Here is a 19367-nt window from a genome sequence, read left to right as displayed (position 1 = left end):
GTACGCATGCATGCATGTTTGCCTCCTCCCCCCCCCCCCTCCCCTCTTTCTGCGCCCGTCCGATCGACGCGGATGAACCCAAATTCCATTCAAAATTTGCGAACACGGCCACCACCTCTGTCCGCCAACCACGGCAACCACCTTTCCCTGCGCCACTCCCTGCGTAGCTTCTGTACTTACGGCGCCAGGTCTTGAGCAGACGACAGAGAAAGAGATAGCAGCTAGTAATCATCTTGCGTCGTGCGGGTATGGGGGACATTGAGCATTGGATTGCTTGCGTCAAGCGCGACGCCCTCGCTGACGCATACTCGCAGCTCGACGAGACCGATGTCGATGTCGATGCTGTGCTTGCGGCTGCTCGCCGTTCAATGGCTTGCGCTGATGCGAGCGCTGATGCGAGCGCTGATGCGAGCGCTGATGCTGGAGGGAGCAATGCCGTGCCTCGGGTGCGGCGGCTTGCAGCGGTGGATGCGACTGCTGCCTTTCGTGCTGGCCAGCAGAGTGGCCGGACAGGGCTCTGGGGCGGGAGCGAGATCCAGAAGCGCCTGACCGAGCTGAACAGAGGACTGGTTCGGATGCAGCCGGCGAGAGGCTCGCCTCGGGCGCGGACACCGCTGGCGCGACTGGATGGCAATGTTGCAGTGGAAGACGAGGCGGATCGGGCGAGTACGCAGAAGGAGCCGGCGGCGACGATTGTGGGCACTTTGCTGGATGCGGATGCTGCCGACGCAGTGGCGTGCGAGGCACGCGGATTGCTGGATGCATGGCGACAACAGGTAGTTGGAACTGCGGCACCTGCATACGATGATCCGAGCGAGGTCAAGGCCGCGGCCAAACGCGATTCCATGTCCAAGCGGGCGCGGGCGCGGGCGGTGGAGAAGGAGGCGACAGCAGCTGATCCCGTCAAGCTGGCTGAGGCTGCCAAGGCCGTTGCTGAGGCTAAAGCCCAGCGGCGAATTGCCCGACGAGCAGCCGTGCTTGCCCGCAAGGCCGCGGCCGAGAAGGCCGAGGTCGAGCGGCGGGGTCGGGTCCTGGAAGCCCGCCGAAAGAAGGAGGCCCAGGCCGAGCGACTGCGGAACCAAGCGCTGGAGAAAGATCGGCGAGCTCGAAAGGCACGGATCGAGAAAGCGCGCAAGGCGGCGGCCGCGGCCGAAGCGGCGCGGCGCGAGGCAGCCGCCCGCGAACGCACCAAGATCGAGGCTGCGGCAAAAGCAGCGCGTGAGAAGGCACTGCATGCGGCGCGGATGGCGGCCGACGACAAGTTCCACGCTGCACGTGCCGCCGCAGGACGACGGATGCTGCGGCGTTGGCATGCGCGGGCAGTGACACTCGTCCAGTCTCGGGCAGCTGCCGAAGACGTGGTGCTGTGGAAGCGGCGCGGGCGGTGGTTTGGCGCGTGGGTCCGGGCTGCAGCCAAGGCACGGGCAGTGTCTGAGCGGCTGCGCACCATCGAGGCACTTCGGGCCGAGAAGATCAAGGCCCAGGCCGCTCTGTCATTTGCACGCCAGCAGTTGATGTCGCGTGCACTGCTTGGATGGCGAGCGGCCGCCGCAGTCCAGCGCGCAGACGCAGTTGCCCGCGCAGGGCACGAGCGGCGGAAGGCGCTGATGGAATCTGTTCTCTCGAGCGCAGCCGCATCGACTAGGGTTGTAGAGCCTGATCCGGTTGCTACTGCATCCGCTCCACCACAGCGGGTGCGACGGAATCGCAAGGTCCGTCCGGTGGCGCAGGCAGTTGGCTTTCCGGCAATGGAGGCACGGGCGCGAAAGATGGAGGCGCGGGCGCGGGCGCGGGCGGTGCGGAAGCTGGGCAGGGCTGTTGCGGCCGAGGCAGCTGCGCTCGGCGCAGTGCGTGTTGCGGCGGCTGAGGCTGCGGCTGCAGCTGCAGCCAGGGCTGCGGCTGAGCGAGCGGCAGTGATTGAGGCCGAGGAGGCGGCGGCGGCACGTGCTGCAGCAGCGGCCCGGTTCAAGGCGCTTGCGGCCAAAGCCGATGCTTTCGCCGCGCGAGCCGCACTGCGATACCGCGGGCTGGGACCGTGGCGCCAGCTGGTGGCACGGCATGCGCGGGCGGCCGACGGCTTCCGGGCGCACTCGCTCCTCAAATCGGCGCTTGCTTCGTGGGCGATGCGGGCACAGCGCGTTGCGGCACTTCGTCGCGCTGAAGCCGCCGTGACAAGCCGCCGGCGCAAGACCAGGCTCAGCTCGCACTTTTTCGCGTGGATGCAGATGGCAGCGAGTCGGAGCCAGGCCCGTGATACCGCCGAGGCCAGCATCACTCGTGCCATCGAAGTACGGCTCGTGGCTAGCAGCTGGGCGACGTGGAAGCGAGCGCGGCGGGCCAAGACCCGGGTGACGGCGGCCAAGCAGCGGCGGCAGGCGCTTTGGGCCAAGGCGCAGCGATGGCTGGATGAGTAAGGGGAGATGCTTGCGCTGTAGTGCCATGGCGATGGGTACACCGCGACCTTTGTCCCAAGCAGCTGGTGAGTGTGACAGCAGGTGGCGTGGAGGCTGTGCTCACGGCCGCGAGGACAGCAATGTCGATTTGGACCTGATTACGGCGGTGAGAGGCGCTGGTGCAAATTCCCGGTACGAGAACGCATAGACGGAAGCGGGGCGGCTGGCTTGAAGCAGATGGTGAACTCGAAAGCCTTCGACATGCAATCTGTGGTTGTGGTCGACATGGGTGGCGATCGCTGCGGGCAACGGCATCGACATGTGGCGAATGACGCGGTCAGCGAACGAGACCGACGACGATTTCTTTCAAGCCCATACCATGTACACCAACAACGGCGTTCAGGATCTAGCTGAAAACAGAGTAGAGCTCAATGTCGTGGATCGCGACGAGGCACAGGCCGTGCCGCATACCGTCCTCGAGTCGCCCACCCACTATGGGCGCGTCTATGCTGTAATCCAAGCACCCACATCTACAACCTGGAGACGAATGCCGCAACGCTTTAAACTGGCCATTGTGCAGGTGTATGCGCGTGATCTTTTTAAGCGATCTCCTCCACAGCGGCGAGTGCCGCGCAGCCATGGCACAGCACTCTGGCCGAGTGGAGGGTCGAGGAGAGGAGAGGGACGGATACGGCGCACAGAGGTACAGACTCGTCTCCCCACTCTGACCCTCGCGCGCGCTCTCTCTCTCGGCGTGTGTCAGAGCCAGTTGCCATGGAGTTCCCTGACGTGGGTGCGCATTGCAGTCAGCCGGGATGTGGGCAGCTGGGTAGGTTGGAGGAAGAGGTGGAGGAAGAGGAGGGGGGTGGGTGGTGGTGATTTCAATGGACTTACGATGGCGATGGCGATGGCGATGGCAATGGACTTACGATGGCGATGGCGATGGCGATGGCGGCGGCGATGGCAATGACGATGGCGATGGCGATGGCGATGGCGATGGCGATGGCGATGGCGATGGCGATGGCGATGGTGGTGGCGGTCTCTGGGCGGTGGCGGTCTCTGGGCGATGGCGGTCTCTGGGCGGTGGACTGGACTGGGCGGGGACAGACTTCCTGCCCTTCAAGTGCCATGCGTGCTCGGGCGTGTTTTGCCTGCAACACTTTAGCCACGAGGCACACAGCTGTCCATCACGGGCGGCTGCGGGTGGATCGAGCCAGATCCTCAACTGTCCAATGTGCACTGTAGCAGTCGGTGTCGGCAACGGCGAGACAGTATCTGTGGCATTTGCGAGGCATGTCGAGTCGGGCGAGTGCCCGCAGGATGCGGTCAAGGTCAAGGCCAAGTACAAGTGCTCGATGGACGGATGCAGCAAGCGAGGCGTGGTCCAGAACCTGTGCTTTGGCTGCCGCAAGCATCACTGCCTTAAGCACCGCCACGAGTTTGACCACGGGTGCGCAAGCGCGAGCGGGCAAGCCGGTGGCGCGTCGTCGTCGGCAGCCGCCCATCTAGCGTCCAAGGCCGGCGCTGCGGCAGTCGGCCTCGTCCCTTCCGGCCAGTCGTCGCTCGACAAGGTGGTGGCCAAGGACGCCATGATCTGCCTCAACATGGACGAGTCCAACTCGGCACGCTCGCTCCGGGCGCTGTTCAATAACTCGTCGGCCGGCGTCGTCTCTGACTGTGACGAGCAGTTGCTGCTCTCCATTCCATTTACCAAGATGGTCAAGCTCGGCGCGCTTCTCCTCCGTGGTCCGGCCGGCTCGGCACCCAAGAGCCTGCGGCTGTTCATCAACTCGCCGGACATGGACTTTGACGACGCCGAGGACGCCATTCCGGCGCTCGAGCTCGATCTTAGCGAGCGCCAGGCCTTTGGCCACGAGCTCATCATGCTCGACAACGCCGCGTTCCTCCGCGTCGATCACCTCACCCTCTTTGTCGCTTCCAACCAGGCGGAGGGTGAGGTCTCAGTCATCGACCGGCTTGCGTTTTACGGTCCGGTCTGACCCGCTGCCAAGCTTCACACGTCCGGCAGCAGACAGGTTGCAAACGTGCCGCTCGATGCATTTCGTCGCGGCACATGCGCCGCCGCCGCTTCGACAACTGACGTGATTGCCTCGTTCGTCTCGCGGACCACCGCGTGATGTGACCGCAAAAGCGAGGTGTTGAGCGCAGCCGCCTGCTCAACGACCGCATCGGTCCGGATCCGGGTCGCCTCGAGCTCGCACACCTGAGCCTGCAGCGACGCGTTGATGGCAGCGAGAGAATCTAGTTCGTCCGACGTCGTGGCCATCTCCGACAGCAGATCGACCGCCATCGTCTTGTACCGCGCGGCTTCGGCTTTGGCAGCAGCCAATGCCTCGGCGTGAGAACTGCGCTCCGCCGCTAGCGTCGCTTCTGCCGCTGCCACTCTCTTGGTCAACGCACGACAGTCGAGGGCAGCCTGCGCCCGCACCTCGGCCACTGCGTTCTCCTTGCGCCGCAGCTCGTTCTGCAGGAGTGCCACCGTCGCCAGCAGTGACGATGTGCTCTCAACTCTGCCCACACAGCTCGACGTGGAGGCTTCGTCAAGCAAGCCATCTCCCGCATCCCGGGTCACATCGGGGTTGTCGCCACTGTCCGGCTCAATCTCTGGCGGCGCCACCGGGCTGCACTCTGGACTCGCGAGCGGGATCGACTGCTCTGGCCGGACGCGATCAAACGAATCCGGGGGCGGCAGCCCTGCAGCACGAGCAGCAAGCAATACAGTCTTTCGTGCCTTCCTCTGCACCGCTACTCGCAGACGAGCCAGATCCTCAACAGGCGCCTGCTCGCTGGCAACGAGCGGCACAAGCGCGTCGATGGCACGTGCCAGCTCCTCCCGGGCCGGTCGAAGGCGAGCAAAGTGAGATTGAGCCTCTGCCGCAGTTGTCAAGGTAGGATCATGAACTGCTGCGATGTGTGGCAGCAGATCCACCACATCCAGCATCCTCTTGCCTGCGGCCGTCACTGCCAGCAACGGCAGCGGCAGATGCCACTCCAGCGAGTCGGCCGCCACAAGCGCATCCTCACCCGTTGCCACCAGCTGTGCCACCGCCCCTCCTACCGTAAGCAGCTCTTGCCTCTCTCTCTCCATACCTACTGGCCCGTCAGAGGAGCACAGTCAGGTACGTCTGCCTCTGCCACTGTCTCCCCGCACAGGTCACGTCGTTGAGCGAGTCGGCCAGCCGAGTTGCCGAGCGAGTCGGTTGGGGAGCGACTCTGCGGAACTGCGGGGAGCGACAGACAGCGAGGAGCCTGAGGGGAGGGGAGTAGAGGTACTTGGCTCAGTCAAGAACGCAGGCAGAGGGACGGTACGGTTGTAGGGAGAGAGGGAGCATAGTGGCATGTCGGCCAATCTACGGAAACATGTCCTGCAGGGCTCGCTTGCTACGCCAACCCGACCTGAGGACGTGCTCTCGTTCATCACCGAGCACATGCCGGTGCCGAGCTTGCCCGAACCACCCTCGAGCGCTCTGTCCTCAGCTGAAATCCGACGGAGTCGCAAGTCGGCCAAGACAAACGCCTCTGTCTATGATCCGCAATGGTCGACTCCATCTGCGGCGTTCCCTCTCTATCCGCTCGAGTCGCGGTCGATCACCGCCAATCGGAGGACCTTTGTCTCCGAGGCCAACTTTGTCCTCGCCCAGCACGAGGCCGCTCTCGAGGGCGAGCTCGATCCACGACGTCTGGCGCCCAAGGGCTCGGCCTCCATCATGGCTCGCACAAGATGGGGCAAGATCAAGGCGTACATCGATTCACCCGGCTTCCGCACCACTCTGCGGACCCGCATCCGTGCCGCCCGCAAGCAAGCGCTCCGCGAGCACCGCCGCCGTATCGCCGCCTCGCTCTCGGGCAAGGGCAAGCGGGAGAAGGGCGAGGCTGGCAGCGGCGTCGCGGCGTCAGGCAAGGCAGTTGTTGCTGCCGAGGACACCGGCGGGCTCGGCCACCACCTCGCCAAAGCCACCGGGAGGCTCTCGCTCTCGGACAGCGTCGGTGATCTGGTGGACAACGTGGCCGAGGCGGCAGCAGCGCTGACCAAGATGTCGAAGATTCCGGCGCCCACCTTTCGCAACGGTGCCAAGCGGCGGCGCGCTATCCGCGACGCAAAGTGGCTGCCTTCGACCGAGACGCAGTTCTCGGCCAAGGTCTCGGCATCGGGGCGCGAGATGTCTTACTTGTCGTCGGTCTCGCACTCGGCCAACCTGCTCTCGCCGTCGGAGAGCAAGCAACTTGAGATGCGCAAGCGAGCGCTATCTCGGGCGACAAATGTCATCCACGAGCGCGCTGCGGAGGTGGTTGCCGAGGCGTCGATGGCCAACTTGCACCGACCGGGCTCGCGAGTCTCATTTGCGCGTCAGCGGCTTCGCCAGCGCTCGCGAGCATCGACACCGTCGACGCCGTCAACACCATCGACGCTGGCCTCATCTCGGCTGTCGACGCCTGCAGTGCGCCGGCGGCTGCCGCGGCGGCGGCACACCACCAAGCCGCGCCATCGCGCGCCGAAGCGATCTCCGCCGAGGCGGCTGCGGCCACTCACGGCCTCGCGCCACCTGATCGCTGATGTCAACGAGTCCGAGTTTCGGACCAAGGGCGCCAACATGGGCCAGACCGTCGTCTCCCAGCGCCCTCCGACCGCCGGCGACTTCTTTCCGGTCCTCCGCTACGTGCCGGAGACCGGGGCTGAGGACCGAGACAGCCACACGACGCCGCGCACCGCCGGGGAGCGGTTCAAGCTCGAGCGGGTCTCGTCATCGCGGGCGCAGCTCCTCTCGTACTCACAGGTCGACGTCCACGCCCCAGTCTCCCTCCTCGACTACGAGCTGGCGCATCCACTGAGCGAGCTCGAGACCGAGCTCATGTATGAGACCAATCCGGATGCCATCATCCAGGCCGATCACGCCGATGACGACGCGCTAGTCAAGCGGCTCCGCGACGGGCTCAAGGCGACAAAGCACACGCGCGACCGGTGGCTCATGGCCGAGCTCAACGTTCGCAACGTCTCGCGCCAGCTTACCTTTACCTCACCCGGGCGACTTGCCAAGCTGTATGAAGTGTCGATGGAAGACGCGCACGCGCTAGCGCTGACTCATTCGAGCGAGGCCATCAAGCTCGGGCGCAAGTCGGCAGCGGCGCGACGCAAAGCCGAGCTATTGGAGGCATTCGGCGCACAGTCGGTCGACTTGCCTCCCATTCCCAGCCACCACTCGGCAGACAAGTCTACCCACCACTCGGGCGGGTATGGGGCCGAGGACGCCGAGGCAGAGATTCGAGCACAGGCGTGTGCCATTCCACTGGCCACCAAGCTCGTGCCATCGCTGTCGCCGTGGGAGGCGGCGGAAGAGAGAATGCTGGATGATCTCAGCTCTGCGCCTGCGCGACGCAAGTTCTACCAGCGCCTTGTGGAGTTTGTGACTGCCGACGGCGGAGTGTTCTCGCCGTCGCATGCCGCGCTTATCAAGTGGGTCCGGGATGTGCTGGCGTCGGGCGCGGCCGCCGACGTCGAGATCCTCATCGGCGCTGTGAGCGAGGCCGTCGAACGCGGCTGGCGGACCCGTGCAATCCGCAGGCTGCTCCACTACCTCCGAACCGAGTTTCGAATCTCGCGCGCAACGTACGCCGCGTACCTGACCCGACTTGGTGCGCCTGAGCTCGTCGGCGAGTCGTCTGATTCGGCGGACCTCCCGTTTGTCCCGGCCGAGGTGAGCCCACTGCTGGTCAGATACGCTGTCGAGGAGCGGAGTCCATTGTCTGAGACCGACAGCTGAGCACTTCAAGCACTCTTGCTATGGAGGGTGGAGACTTCGTCGATCACGGCCTGGCTCTGAGTCCCAATCACATCCATGTCCAGCAGCAGGGCCACATGCTGCGAGATGACGTATGACTCGGCGGCAAGGCCCAGCACTCGGCCAACAAGCAGGACTGCACCGACCGCGTAGAACAGGGCCGAGAGCTCGGCAAGCGGCTGGATGGCATGGATAAAGTGGTAATGGATGTACATCCAGCACGGGAGGAGTGAGACGCCGCCAATGACTACCACACCAAGCGGGTTCTTGAAGCCGTTGGCAAAGATGAGGCGGAGGAGCAGCGGCGCCTCGCCAGCCTCTCGCGCAGCCTTCCAGTGGATGTTGCTTGCCATGGCTGAGGCATGCGAAGCGGCAAAGGTGGCCCACTCGACAATGACAATGCCGCCGAGGAGTGCGCCCCACCGCCACGCGCCGCCATCGCCGTGCGCCAGATCCTCGTGAGTGTAGAGTCCGCTCACCACCATGTACAGATGGCTCCGGGCGAGGTTGTCGGCGACGACGTCGAGCACAGCGCCGAGGCGGGAGGTCTGTCCCAGGGCACGGGCCAGGGCGCCATCAACCATATCGAGGCTCATTTGCAGGCTGCCGTCGTTGGGTGAGAGATATCCATGATGCGGGTAGTATGCAGCATGCCGCATGTCGACGGCAGCAGATGCAGGGATCGATGCAGCAGCATACGTCACGAGGCGAACGAGATCGGCAACAGAACAGTGGGCGAGGGAAACAGCCAGCACAACCAGTCAGTACAGAGATATCCATGATGCGGACAGCATGCAGCATGCCGCATGTCGACGGCGGCAGATGCAGGGATCGATGCAGCAGCATACGTCACGGGGGAGTGAGTGTGGTTGTGGGATATGGGAACGACTGGCGCCATGACTGCTGTGGGGCAAACAGACCTGTATGTCACGTACATGTAGAGGGCGGCAAAGGTGGCTGGGGCGAGGTGGCAGAGGGGAAGGGCACAGAGGAGAAGAAGAATGCGGGCATAGCAAATCAGCTGCGGCCAGTACAGCGCAATGGTCAGCCGACTCACAGCCATCTTTAGACAGCGGACTGCGAGAGTCGAGTGGCTGGTGACTGCGCTGCGAGCAGAGGCACAAGGCGCGTTGCCGACCGCTCGGCGGGACATAGCGGTGTTGCTCGGAATTGCACTGCTTTTACATGGGAAGCACATGTAGTGCGCAAGGAGGGGATGGTGAGCTAGGCATGGTAGATGCCGGTGTTGATCTTGGCCTTGATGCGCTCGGCAAGAGCACGGGCGAGGAACTGGTCACGGGAGAGCTTGCGGACCTGCTTGAGGTAGACGGCGAGGAGAATGACACCGTCATTGAGCGCGCGCGAGAGCGCGTACAAGAGGTCGTCAATGGCGCGATCCTTGGCCATGGCGTCAAGGAGCTGGCGGTTGAGGACTCCCTTGGGCTTGGTCATCTCGTCGATGTCAACGTCGCGGTCGTCGCGTTGGTTGGCCTCGACCCACGACTCAATCTTTGCGGACTCGACCATCAGCTGCTCCTGCTCCGCCGCCAGGTGGTCGCGCTCACTCTCAAACCTGGCGGTTTCGTGCTTGTACATGGCGGCCTCGCGGGTTCGCTTCCGCTGGATCTCGTACAGCGAGTCAACCTCGGCGGTGGCTTGCGGGAAGAACTCGCGGAGCGAGGCCTGTGTCTTTTCGGTCAGCTCCTTAGCCAGCTGCTTGCGAACCATCACAACCGGATCCTGTGCTGGTGTGTAGCCCGGCGGCGATGTGTCGGTGTACGCCGGCGCGGCTCTTGTCGACGAGCTCGACTGTGTCGTGTAGCCCGGCGCCGCGCCCCATGCCGGCGGCGATGCCATGACCGGCGTCGCGGTCGGTGGCGGGCCCGAGGCCACCGGCGGGCAGGCCGAAAACGCCGAGCACATGGCAGCCACAAGACCGATGAGCGACGAGTTGGTCCCTGTCCATGACGTCAAGTACGGCAGGTAGCACCGGCCCGAGAGGTCCACGTGGTCATGCCCGGGCTTGATGTACATGGTTGTCGTCGGAGTAACAAACGCGATTGGCCGCTCCGACGGATAGACCGACGGCAACCAGATCTTGACCGGGATGTTGTACGTGTTTCCGGCGTATGTGATTGGAATTGTACCCGTCAGTGCAAGCAGTGTCTCCTCTGCGCCAGTGTTGGATGCTGTGCTCCCCATCCGCGACAAAGATAAGGCAAGCGCACGCGACACCGACATCACAACATAACACCAGCAAACACACAACGATCATAGTATCCACGTTGACCACAGCCACAGCGCGACACGACATCAGCGAGTGCGAGCCAAGCGAGACGTCCGCGCCGACCCGTTCATTCGTTCACCCAGAGCAACACCAAGGGTCAGTGTACAGCCACAACCACAGGCACCAGGCACTCAGGTGCTCAAGTACACAACACATAGGAATGGGTAGAGGAGGGGTTTGGAGGGGTTTGGAGGGGGAGGGGTTTGGAGGGGTGGGTGGGTTGGGGGGCAGTCGCATAAGAGGGTTCATGGAAGGAGGAAGAGGGGGGTACGGGCAAGGGGGGGGGGGGGGGGAGGGGGGAGGGGGGGGGGCGTACTGTATGTGGCTACCTCGGGAGAAAGACCCGGGTATGTGCGCATGACTGTCTGTACATCCCCGCGTGTCCGGTCGCGGTAGTGGTAGAAGACCTGTGAGAGACAGACGTCCAAGGTGGTGGACATGGTGGTGGCGGTCGTGGGGGAGTCAGGTGGTCTTCTGACCGCACCCGCACTGGACGCACTCGCTCTGTGCTTGACGGCTTCAATGCCATCGATCGGATGGGTCTCGCCCGGTGCTTGACGGCTTCAATGCCATCGATCGGATGGGCCTCGCCCGGTGCTTGACGGCTTCAATGCCATCGATCGGATGGGCCTCGCCCGGTGCTTGACGGCTTCAATGCCATCGATCGGATGGGCCTCGCCCGGTGCTTCACGGCTTCAATGCCATCGATCGGATGGGTCTCGCCCGGTGCTTGACGGCTTCAATGCCATCGATCGGATGGGCCTCGCCCGGTGCTTGACGGCTTCAATGCCATCGATCGGGTGGGTCTCGCCGCTTGACGGATTCAATGCCATCGATCGGATGGGCTTCGCCCGGTGCTTGAACGGATAGTCCTCGCACTTTAGAGTGACCAGATAGCAGTCGCTCTGCGGAAGATATTGATGACACTCGCACAGAAGCTGGTGGGTTCGCTTTGGCCTGAGGATGCTGCTCACGGCAGATGGTGATGGCGGTGGTCCCTGATGCCAGATTCTCCTCCATCGAGTCCCGTTCATCGCGTCCAATGATGGATGTCGGCATCAGCTACCCGAGCCGCTCCATGCAGTCGAGAGAGACGCCGTTGTCGCGGTCGGGGAGGACCGCAAACCGATCCGGGCTGTAGCAAAAGACAACCGGGCGTGAGAGCCACGACGGGCGCGGGCCAAGATTGGCATCATTCCATCCCGGAAGATCGAGGCCGAGCCGGAGCGTACGCAGCTCGGCGAGATCAAAGACAGAGTTAAAGTGCTCGTGCGCAATGTGCGAGAGCCGAAGGGTGCGCGGCCAGACAACAGCACCGGGGGGCTCGATAACCAGCGGTGCCGCAGGATTGTCAGGATCGTCAGCGTCGGCAGGTGCCGAGGTTACCACCTCGATGCGAGCACCCCAGACCTGGGCGGCGGCGGTGAGGGTTAGGTGATCGCCCCACGCGCCCCGCGTCCGCATGGATCGGACGTGCTTGTGCAAGTCAGCCAGCGAGCCGCCAGGCACAAAGCCCGCAAACGCCTCGGGATGCGCCAGAATGTGATCCAAGACCGTAGCACGAACCCATGCGCCACACTCGAGCGATCCAAACAGTTGCTGGCCAAGGGCCACAAACTGACAGTTGCCATCAGGCTCGATGTCGTACTCGGCGAGCTGGTCCCTCCGCAGACCTTCATCCAGACGTATGCGATGGGCCCACCATTCAAGCTCGTCCTCGTCCATGGCCTCTTCTCCCAAGCCAGGGTGACCGATGAGCGACAAGCCCCGCATCAGCCGGCCACACCACAAGGAGGGAGAGAACCGAGCTTCCACCACGCCCAGCCACAGACCGACAGCAACGACGACCAGGACCAAGACCACCACCCACATAGCGTCACTACCACCCACACGAATAAGCTCACTCGCCGCCATCGCCTCACTCTCGGCCCGTGCCTACTCCAAGGCTTGCAATCCGTCGCTCGGGCTCGCTAGCTACCGCCTGCCACGAGTCGAGTGCTGAGACAGAGGCGATCGTTCGAGCTTGGGTTGGCGGCTCGGCGGTGACGGCGGCGCTGTTGTAGTTTAGGACAGGGATCGAGTGAGCTCGTGGTAGCGGGCGAGATAGGAATCGGCGCGGGTGGGACGGCGCGAGAGAGGCGATGGGGCGGCGGTGGCGGTGGCAGGCGAGGGCCGGGACCATCGACCGGCGGACGGGGCCGGCGCGCGGGCCGAGGCCGTCTTGCTCAGCCCGGCGGCGGACGACGGCGCCGAGCGGAGAAAGGCGTTCGTCGAGCGAAGGGTGTCGGCGGTGGCAGGGGTGTGATGACGGCCCGAGGCAAAGAACTCAGTGACCTGCGGCTCGATGGCCATCGACAGCCGCTGGCCGTACTCGGGCCGGGCTCCAAGCGATGCTGAGAGGAGCTGCGGCTGGCGGGCTGGCGAGCTGGCGGCTGGCGGCGCAGCACCGGCCGGCGTGGCTCGACTCAGCGGCGATGCACGCGGCGGCGGCGAAGAGCCGCGGGTAGGAAAGACGAGTGCGCCGGTGCCAAAAGACGGAAGAAAATCGGGCGTCTCGCGCGGGAGGACCGCCGACTGGATCCCGCGCCGCCCTCCCGGCGAGCGAAGCGTCGACGACAGCAGCGTGTTGGAGCCGCGGAGCGGTCGCGATGCCAGCGGAGCGCGCAGGATCGACTGGCGCGGGCCAAACGCGCTCGGCCGCGGAACTCGCGGCTCGGCTGCAGCTGTCACAGACGTCGCCATTGTAGGCGGCGCGGGACCAGGGTTGATGCCAACGTCAAGCCCGATGTCCGGCGTCACGCGCGCAGCCTCGAACGCGGCCGAAATGCGCGAAAGCGTTTCGGCGCGGTCGATGCCTCCGGCGGCACCGGCGCTCACCACCACGTGATCGGGCGGATCCTGGCCGGACTCTAGGACCAGTGGGCGGACGTTGTCCAGCTCGGATTCAACCGAGAAGAGGACATCAGCGCGCGAGGCCAGCTCTGGCGGCGGCGTGCGAGGCGTCGAGTCGCCGGAGACGAGCGAGTCGCCCGACTCGTCGGCGTCGGCGTCGGCGTCGGCGGCCAGCGCAAGAGCATGCTCGGGCTCGAGCTCGGCGTACTCGTACTCATACTCGGGCGAGGAGGAGCGCGATCGCGACGATGACGACGATGCTCTGCAGTTGGCCGGTAGGTGAAAGTTGGAGAGGTTGTCGAAGAAGCGTGTGGCATCAGGGTCGGTCGATCCATCACGGTGAACCGTGGCGATGGTCTCAAGCGGGCCATCAGAGGCCTGCGACGGCTGGCCGACGATGCGGTTGGTGGGCGAGAGGAGCGTGCCCGGGACGACCAACAGGTCAGAGTCGGGGTTGTCGAGGTAGTGCAGCAGGCCAGTGGTTGGCATGGTGCGGATGTGCGGCGGCATAGCAGCGAGCGGATTGCCCTGAAAGTCGATGATGGCGAGTGTGCCGCGGAGCTTGGCCAGCTCCGGCGGGAGCTCGTCGAGCTCATTTGAGTTGACGTTGAGGATTCGAAGATCGCGGAGCTTGCCGAGCTCCAGCGGAAGCGCGGTGAGCTTGTTGTGCTTGACCGAGAGATCCTTGAGCGAGACTAGCGCGCCAATGCATGCCGGGAGCTCGACGAGCTCATTGTGGCCGAGGTCCAGCAGCCGCAACGAGGTGAGCTTGGCGATAGCTGGCGGTAGGGCGGCGAGAGCATTGCGCGTCAGTTCGAGCTCCTTGAGCGAGGTCAGGCCCGAGATCGAGCTCGGCAGCGAGGCCAGCGAGTTTTCCGAGGCATTGAAAAAGTTGAGCTTGCCGAGCTTGCCGATCGAGTCGGGCAGAGCGGTGAGCGCGTTGCTCGAGACGTTGAGCCGGGTGAGAGCATCCATGGGAGCAAAGACGTCCGGCAAGACCTTGATGTCGTTGCGCGAGAGGTCGAGTATGGTGAGCGCAGTCAGTTTCCCTAGCGAAGTCGGAATCTTGGAGAGGCTGTTGATGCTCACATCTAAAGCGCGGAGAACAGCGGAAGGCCCGACTTGAAGACCTCGCGCGGGAGCTCGTCCAGCCGCTCGTCGCTGAGGCTGAGCTTGTGCGAGGCTCGTGCCGCCTTGATACGCTCAACCAGCCGCCTCGGCGTCTTTTCCCGCCCACTTCCAAACAATGGCATCTGGCGTACCCCCTCGCCTGTGGTAGAGTCGGGTGGTCCGTGCTGCACCCCTAGTCGCGCCCGTCCTCGCCTGCAACCGGGGGCTGTGACCGTTGGCTGACTTGGCGCGCAGCCGACCGCTGCCGCACCGCCACGGCGGGCATATTGGCCGATGCCGACCGGAACACAGCTCGCATGAGCACATGGCGGTAGTAGAGGTAAAATGGGGCTAGTCACAGCAGTGGGGATGTGTTGCGTGTGGTGGATGTGCTGGATCGATGGTTGTTGGGCTCCTTGACGCGACCTGTGGCTGCGCGCTGCAGCTGATGACACGGAGCTGAGGCGCGCGGCCGAGATGGGAGGACAGCAAATAGCCATGGAGGCCAACGACTGGCGCCACACTCTGCCGAGTAAGATCTAGTGACTTGTCTGGGACGATGGAGTGCGATTTTGCACTCGCCGAGGTTCATCGCGACGAGGATGCGCTCGCTGCGAGCGCAAGAGGCAGGCGACAGGAACAGGGACAACAGGCCGGTGTTGGCCTCACTCGTCTCCAACGTTACACTTGCGACGATGGCCGAGGATGGAAGGACGAGCCAGAAAGTGGTAGCGGCGGTCGAGGCTGGCGGGACGACGTTTGTGGTGGCAGTGTTTGCAGCGCCTGTGACGAGCGTGTGGGACGAGCCGCTGAGGCGGGCGGAGATGGCGACGTTGCGCGATGCGCAGGCGACGCTGGATGGCGTGGTGGCGTGGATTAGTGAGACTGTAGCCGAGCTGGGCGAGGGCAATGACGACGGATGCGAGCTGGTGGGCGTCGGCGTGGCCTCGTTTGGCCCGGTTGATCTCAACAAGACCTCGGCAAGCTATGGCTTCATCACGACGACGCCCAAGGCCGGATGGGCCAACACCGACGTGGTGGGCACGTTTGCAGCTGCATTTGGCGTGCCGGTGGCGTTTGAGACGGACGTCAATGCGGCGGCTCTTGCGGAGCGGATGGCGGCGGGCGCGGGCGCCGAGCCCGAGGACGTCGGCGATGCGGCGTTTGTGTATGTGACTGTGGGCACGGGTGTTGGTGTGGGTGTGGCGCTGGATGCCGAGACTGCAGTCCACGGCTTGCTTCATCCCGAGGCGGGGCACATGTGTGTGGGCATGCATCCTGCAGATGCGGCAGCCGGCATCGACAATCTGCATGTCTGCCCGTTCCATGCCTGGTGCGTCGAAGGGTATGTGGCATCAGGCGGGCTTGCGGCGCGGTTCGGGGTGGCAGCCGCCGATTTGGCGTCTGTGCCGGACGATGATGTCGGTTGGGACGCGGTGGCGTGGTATCTCGCGCAGCTGGTGATCAACGTCACGCTTGTCCTCTCGCCGCACACCGTCGTGCTCGGTGGCGGCATCCTCAAGCGGCGCTCGCTCTATGCGCGGGTCCGGAGCCACGTCCACACACTGCTCAACGGGTACCTCGCAGTTCCGCGGATCACCGACTCGATCGAGGCCTACCTTCGCCCGCCGCGACTCGCCGAGCCAGGGCTGACTGGTGCCGCCCTGTTGGTGTGAGGTGACCAAGTGGTAGGGCGGCTGCGAGACCTGCGTCACAATCACGTGGCCGCGAAACTGCCTCTACGCCGCGACCAGCTTCTGCGGCATTGCAGCTGTTTACTCCTTCCAGGCACCCCAGATACTCTTTTTTGCTGCCCACCCGCCTTTGGCTCACCCTTTGCGCCACGCAGGCGTGCTGTGCGCTGCACTACGAGAAGCGGGCCCGTTGGGTAAGGTTGCGGCTGCGGCCCAGCTAAAAATTTGACACCGCCTCGTGCGGCTCAGATTTTTCGTAATGGCGACTGTGGTTGATCGGCAGCGGGACAGCAGTGACAGGACCTGGAGGCCGGCGTCACGAGTTGACGGTACGCCTCTCTATCAGTTATCCAACATGAAGGGTACCTTTGCTTCGCTTGCTGTGGTGGCCTTTGCCGTCATCCTCCTCTGGCCCAACGACTCGTTCCGTATCTTCAGCAACGTACGTATGAAGGTGGCGAGCGGGGGGGGGGGTTTGATCCCTCAGCGTGGGGATGGTTCTCCAGCTTTCTGGTGCGGGGGGTCAGCCATGGACGGCCGAATGCCCTTTTTCTCCGGATGATGCGGGGGTATTCACGCGCCAGGGGAGGGGGGGGGGGTGTTATGATAAGATTTTTTGATTGGCTGCTGAGGAAATACTCACAGAGAGGATGATGGTGATGATGGTGAATGTATGTGTGTGTGTGTGTAGGGTGACAAGCCTGGGTTTGTGGATCTGTTCTCGACGTTTGAGGACGGCGCTGTCAAGGCGTCGTGGGACACGTACCATGCGGACATCACGTCCGAGGGCAAGAACGACCGTGACGAGAACCCTGCGATGATTTCTTCGTTCTACAACATTGTGTCTGACTGGTACGAGTACGGCTGGGGCCAGAGCTTCCACTTTGCGCACACCAAGACTGCCGAGTCGCACGACGACTCGATCCGGCGGCACGAGGAGCGGATCGCTGACGTGATTGGGCTCAAGCCCGGACTCACTGCGCTCGATGTCGGGTGCGGCGTGGGCGGGCCGGCGCGCGCGATTGCGTCGCACTCTGGCGGCAACGTGCAGGGCATCACCATCAACGAGTACCAGGTGGCCAAGGCCAACAACTACGCCAAGGAGATGGGTCTCGCCGAGCGCGTGCACGTTGTGCAGGGCGACTTTCTGGAGATGCCGTTTGATGCCGACAAGTTTGACGTGGCGTACGCCATCGAGGCCACTTGCCATGCGCCCAAGCTCGAGCTCGTCTACGGCGAGGTCTTCCGGACGCTCAAGCCCGGCGGCGTGTTTGCGTCGTACGAGTGGCTGACGACGCCCAACTACGACTCCAACAACGAGGAGCATGTGCAGGCCATCAAGGACATCGAGTACGGCAACGCGCTCCCGCCGATCCGCTCGTTTGAGGACGTCAAGGCCGCGGCCGAGGCTGTCGGCTTTGAGGTCATCTCGGACGCAGACCTTGCCCAGGACGTCGTCGACACTCGCCCGTGGTACTCGCGCCTCGACATGTCGTGGCTCTCGTACCAGCTCACCCACATGACCTGCATCTTCACCGAGTTCTTTGGCCTCGCCCCGAGGGCACCACCGACGTCCACGAGATGCTCCTCACTGCCGTCGACGGCCTCGTCCACGGCGGCAAGCTCAACGTCTTTACCCCGATGCACCTTGTTGTCATGCGCAAGCCTGTCACCGCTTAACTTGTTCTACAAACACACTTATCGTATTGTTTCACCGGAGCGAAGGAAGAGAATGGGGGGCATGAGATTGGGTGTGTGGGGTGTGTGCAGCCGACCGATGAAGGGGAGCGGCACACACTTGTCGACAAAGCGAGGCAACAACCATGGAGTGGCTGTTTGGCAAGTACGTAGTAGCAATACCTAGAGGGATGAGAGAGCCAGAGAAAGAGCTAGAGAGAGCTAGAGAGAGAGAGAGAGAGTGTGTGTGTGGGTGTGGGTGTGGGTGGTGTGGATGGTTTGGCCATGGCTTCCATACCCAGAATGAAGACGACGCCGACACGAGTAACACCGCCGACAACACGCCCGTCACGTCGACGACAACACCCCCCTCCCCTCCCTCCCCCCCCCCCTCCCCCTCCCTCTCCCCTCCTCCCTCCCCCTTTTCATCCTTCCATCCCCCCCCCCCCCCTCCTCCTCCCCCCGGTCCTTCTACACTCATCCCTTCCTCCCCTTTCTCCCTTCCCTTTGCCTGCCACAGGAAGAAGACACCCAAGCGTACGTCAGTTGCACATGCGAGAGAACGGGGAGAAGCCACCAACCTCCCCTCCCCTCTCCTCTCCTCTCCTCTCCTCCCCTCCCCCTCCCTTTCCTTCCTTCCTGTCTCCCCATCCCCTTGCGCAATATCACTCACTTGTTGCTGTCTTGTTTCCCATGCTGCTGGTGGGCTGGCTGCTGATGCTGATCGTCGACGTGGGGGTGGTGTCCGGGGCATGTGCATCGGGGTCATTGTCTTCCTCTCCTGTCTCCCTCTCTTTCTCTCTCTCGGCTGGCTGCTCTGGGATGCGCTTCTTCTCGGTGATGGACTGGTGTGGGATCGGTGGTGGGGCGGACAGAGATCCTGCGAGAGAACCAGCGGGCGCTGAAGAAGGCGATGCGGGAGCTGGATCGTGAGCGGACAAGCATGCAGCGGTCGGAGAAGAAGATCATTGCGGATATCAAGAAGGCAGCCAAGGACAACCAGATGGGCGCGGCCAAGGTGATGGCCAAGGACCTCGTCCGGACGCGCAAGTACATCCAGAAGTTCTACCAGATGCGGACACAGCTGCAGGCGGTCTCGCTCCGGATCCAGACGCTCAAGTCGCAGCAGGCCATGGCACAGGCGATGGTGGGCGTGACCAAGGCCATGCGGTCGATGAACCAGCAACTCAACATGCCGCAGATCCAGGCTATCATGATGGAGTTTGAGCGACAGACGGAGATCTCCGAGGCCAAGCAGGAGATGATGGAGGACGTCATGGACGACGTCATGGATTCCGAGGATGACGAGGCCGAAGAGGATGCCATCCTTGGTCAGGTCATGGACGAGCTTGGCCTGGACATTGCGTCGACCCTCGACGCCGCGCCGTCGGGGTCGCTTGTCTCTGCCCCGCCCACCTCGGATGCGGAGCGGACGCCTGTTGCCGCAAACGCAGACTCGGACCTTCAGGATCGCCTCAACAACCTTCGCCGCTGATGCCTGGTTGTTGCTCCCCCT

General features: G+C 63.7%; 11 protein-coding genes across 11 annotated transcripts; 6 read left to right on the top strand and 5 right to left on the bottom strand.

The window, feature by feature from the left end:
* Positions 1–248: 248 nt before the first annotated feature.
* On the top strand, positions 249–2414 carry AMSG_01761 (uncharacterized protein; the record flags this gene model as incomplete). The annotated part of the gene is made up of 1 exon (XM_013905823.1): positions 249–2414. The coding sequence occupies one exon, from the start codon at positions 249–251 to the stop codon at positions 2412–2414; it is 2166 nt and encodes a 721-aa protein (XP_013761277.1).
* A 1211-nt stretch (positions 2415–3625) lies between these two features.
* Positions 3626–4393, top strand: AMSG_01760 (thioredoxin family protein; the record flags this gene model as incomplete). Its single annotated transcript, XM_013905822.1, has 1 exon — positions 3626–4393. The coding sequence occupies one exon, from the start codon at positions 3626–3628 to the stop codon at positions 4391–4393; it is 768 nt and encodes a 255-aa protein (XP_013761276.1).
* Positions 4394–4570: 177 nt separating this feature from the next.
* On the bottom strand, positions 4571–5355 carry AMSG_01759 (uncharacterized protein; the record flags this gene model as incomplete). The annotated part of the gene is made up of 2 exons (XM_013905821.1): positions 4571–4655; positions 4688–5355. 2 exons carry the CDS (start codon positions 5353–5355, stop codon positions 4571–4573), a joined length of 753 nt encoding a protein of 250 aa, XP_013761275.1.
* A 284-nt stretch (positions 5356–5639) lies between these two features.
* On the top strand, positions 5640–8399 carry AMSG_01758 (uncharacterized protein). Its single transcript, XM_013905820.1, has one exon. The coding sequence runs from the start codon at positions 5753–5755 to the stop codon at positions 8171–8173; it is 2421 nt and encodes an 806-aa protein (XP_013761274.1). The 5' UTR covers positions 5640–5752; the 3' UTR covers positions 8174–8399.
* Positions 7650–8775, bottom strand: AMSG_01757 (uncharacterized protein; the record flags this gene model as incomplete). The annotated part of the gene is made up of 1 exon (XM_013905819.1): positions 7650–8775. One exon carries the CDS (start codon positions 8773–8775, stop codon positions 8179–8181), a length of 597 nt encoding a protein of 198 aa, XP_013761273.1. The 3' UTR covers positions 7650–8178.
* A 574-nt stretch (positions 8776–9349) lies between these two features.
* Positions 9350–10945, bottom strand: AMSG_01756 (tumor susceptibility 101). Its single transcript, XM_013905818.1, has 2 exons — positions 10795–10945; positions 9350–10380 (listed from the first exon to the last, which is right to left on the bottom strand). Exons 1-2 carry the CDS (start codon positions 10916–10918, stop codon positions 9416–9418), a joined length of 1089 nt encoding a protein of 362 aa, XP_013761272.1. The 5' UTR covers positions 10919–10945; the 3' UTR covers positions 9350–9415.
* Positions 10946–11171: 226 nt separating this feature from the next.
* On the bottom strand, positions 11172–12475 carry AMSG_01755 (cysteine-type peptidase). The gene is made up of 2 exons (XM_013905817.1): positions 11325–12475; positions 11172–11240 (listed from the first exon to the last, which is right to left on the bottom strand). The coding sequence occupies exon 1, from the start codon at positions 12390–12392 to the stop codon at positions 11541–11543; it is 852 nt and encodes a 283-aa protein (XP_013761271.1). The 5' UTR covers positions 12393–12475; the 3' UTR covers positions 11172–11240; positions 11325–11540.
* Positions 12476–12542: 67 nt separating this feature from the next.
* AMSG_01754 (uncharacterized protein) lies at positions 12543–14623 on the bottom strand (the record flags this gene model as incomplete). Its single annotated transcript, XM_013905816.1, has 2 exons — positions 12543–14445; positions 14478–14623. 2 exons carry the CDS (start codon positions 14621–14623, stop codon positions 12543–12545), a joined length of 2049 nt encoding a protein of 682 aa, XP_013761270.1.
* Positions 14624–15175: 552 nt separating this feature from the next.
* On the top strand, positions 15176–16156 carry AMSG_01753 (ROK family protein; the record flags this gene model as incomplete). Its single annotated transcript, XM_013905815.1, has 1 exon — positions 15176–16156. The coding sequence occupies one exon, from the start codon at positions 15176–15178 to the stop codon at positions 16154–16156; it is 981 nt and encodes a 326-aa protein (XP_013761269.1).
* A 373-nt stretch (positions 16157–16529) lies between these two features.
* AMSG_01752 (uncharacterized protein) lies at positions 16530–17854 on the top strand (the record flags this gene model as incomplete). Its single annotated transcript, XM_013905814.1, has 3 exons — positions 16530–16616; positions 16866–17630; positions 17735–17854. 3 exons carry the CDS (start codon positions 16530–16532, stop codon positions 17852–17854), a joined length of 972 nt encoding a protein of 323 aa, XP_013761268.1.
* Positions 17855–17970: 116 nt separating this feature from the next.
* Positions 17971–19365, top strand: AMSG_01751 (charged multivesicular body protein 2a). Its single transcript, XM_013905813.1, has 3 exons — positions 17971–18017; positions 18372–18388; positions 18727–19365. Exons 1-3 carry the CDS (start codon positions 17998–18000, stop codon positions 19344–19346), a joined length of 657 nt encoding a protein of 218 aa, XP_013761267.1. The 5' UTR covers positions 17971–17997; the 3' UTR covers positions 19347–19365.
* The last annotated feature ends 2 nt before the right edge of the window (positions 19366–19367 follow it).

The sequence above is a fragment of the Thecamonas trahens genome, assembly GCF_000142905.1.
Source record: "Thecamonas trahens ATCC 50062 unplaced genomic scaffold supercont1.7, whole genome shotgun sequence".
NCBI lineage: Eukaryota > Apusomonadida > Apusomonadidae > Thecamonas > Thecamonas trahens.
Note: the sequence above shows the minus strand (reverse complement) of the source record. Positions and strands in the feature narration are given on the sequence as shown.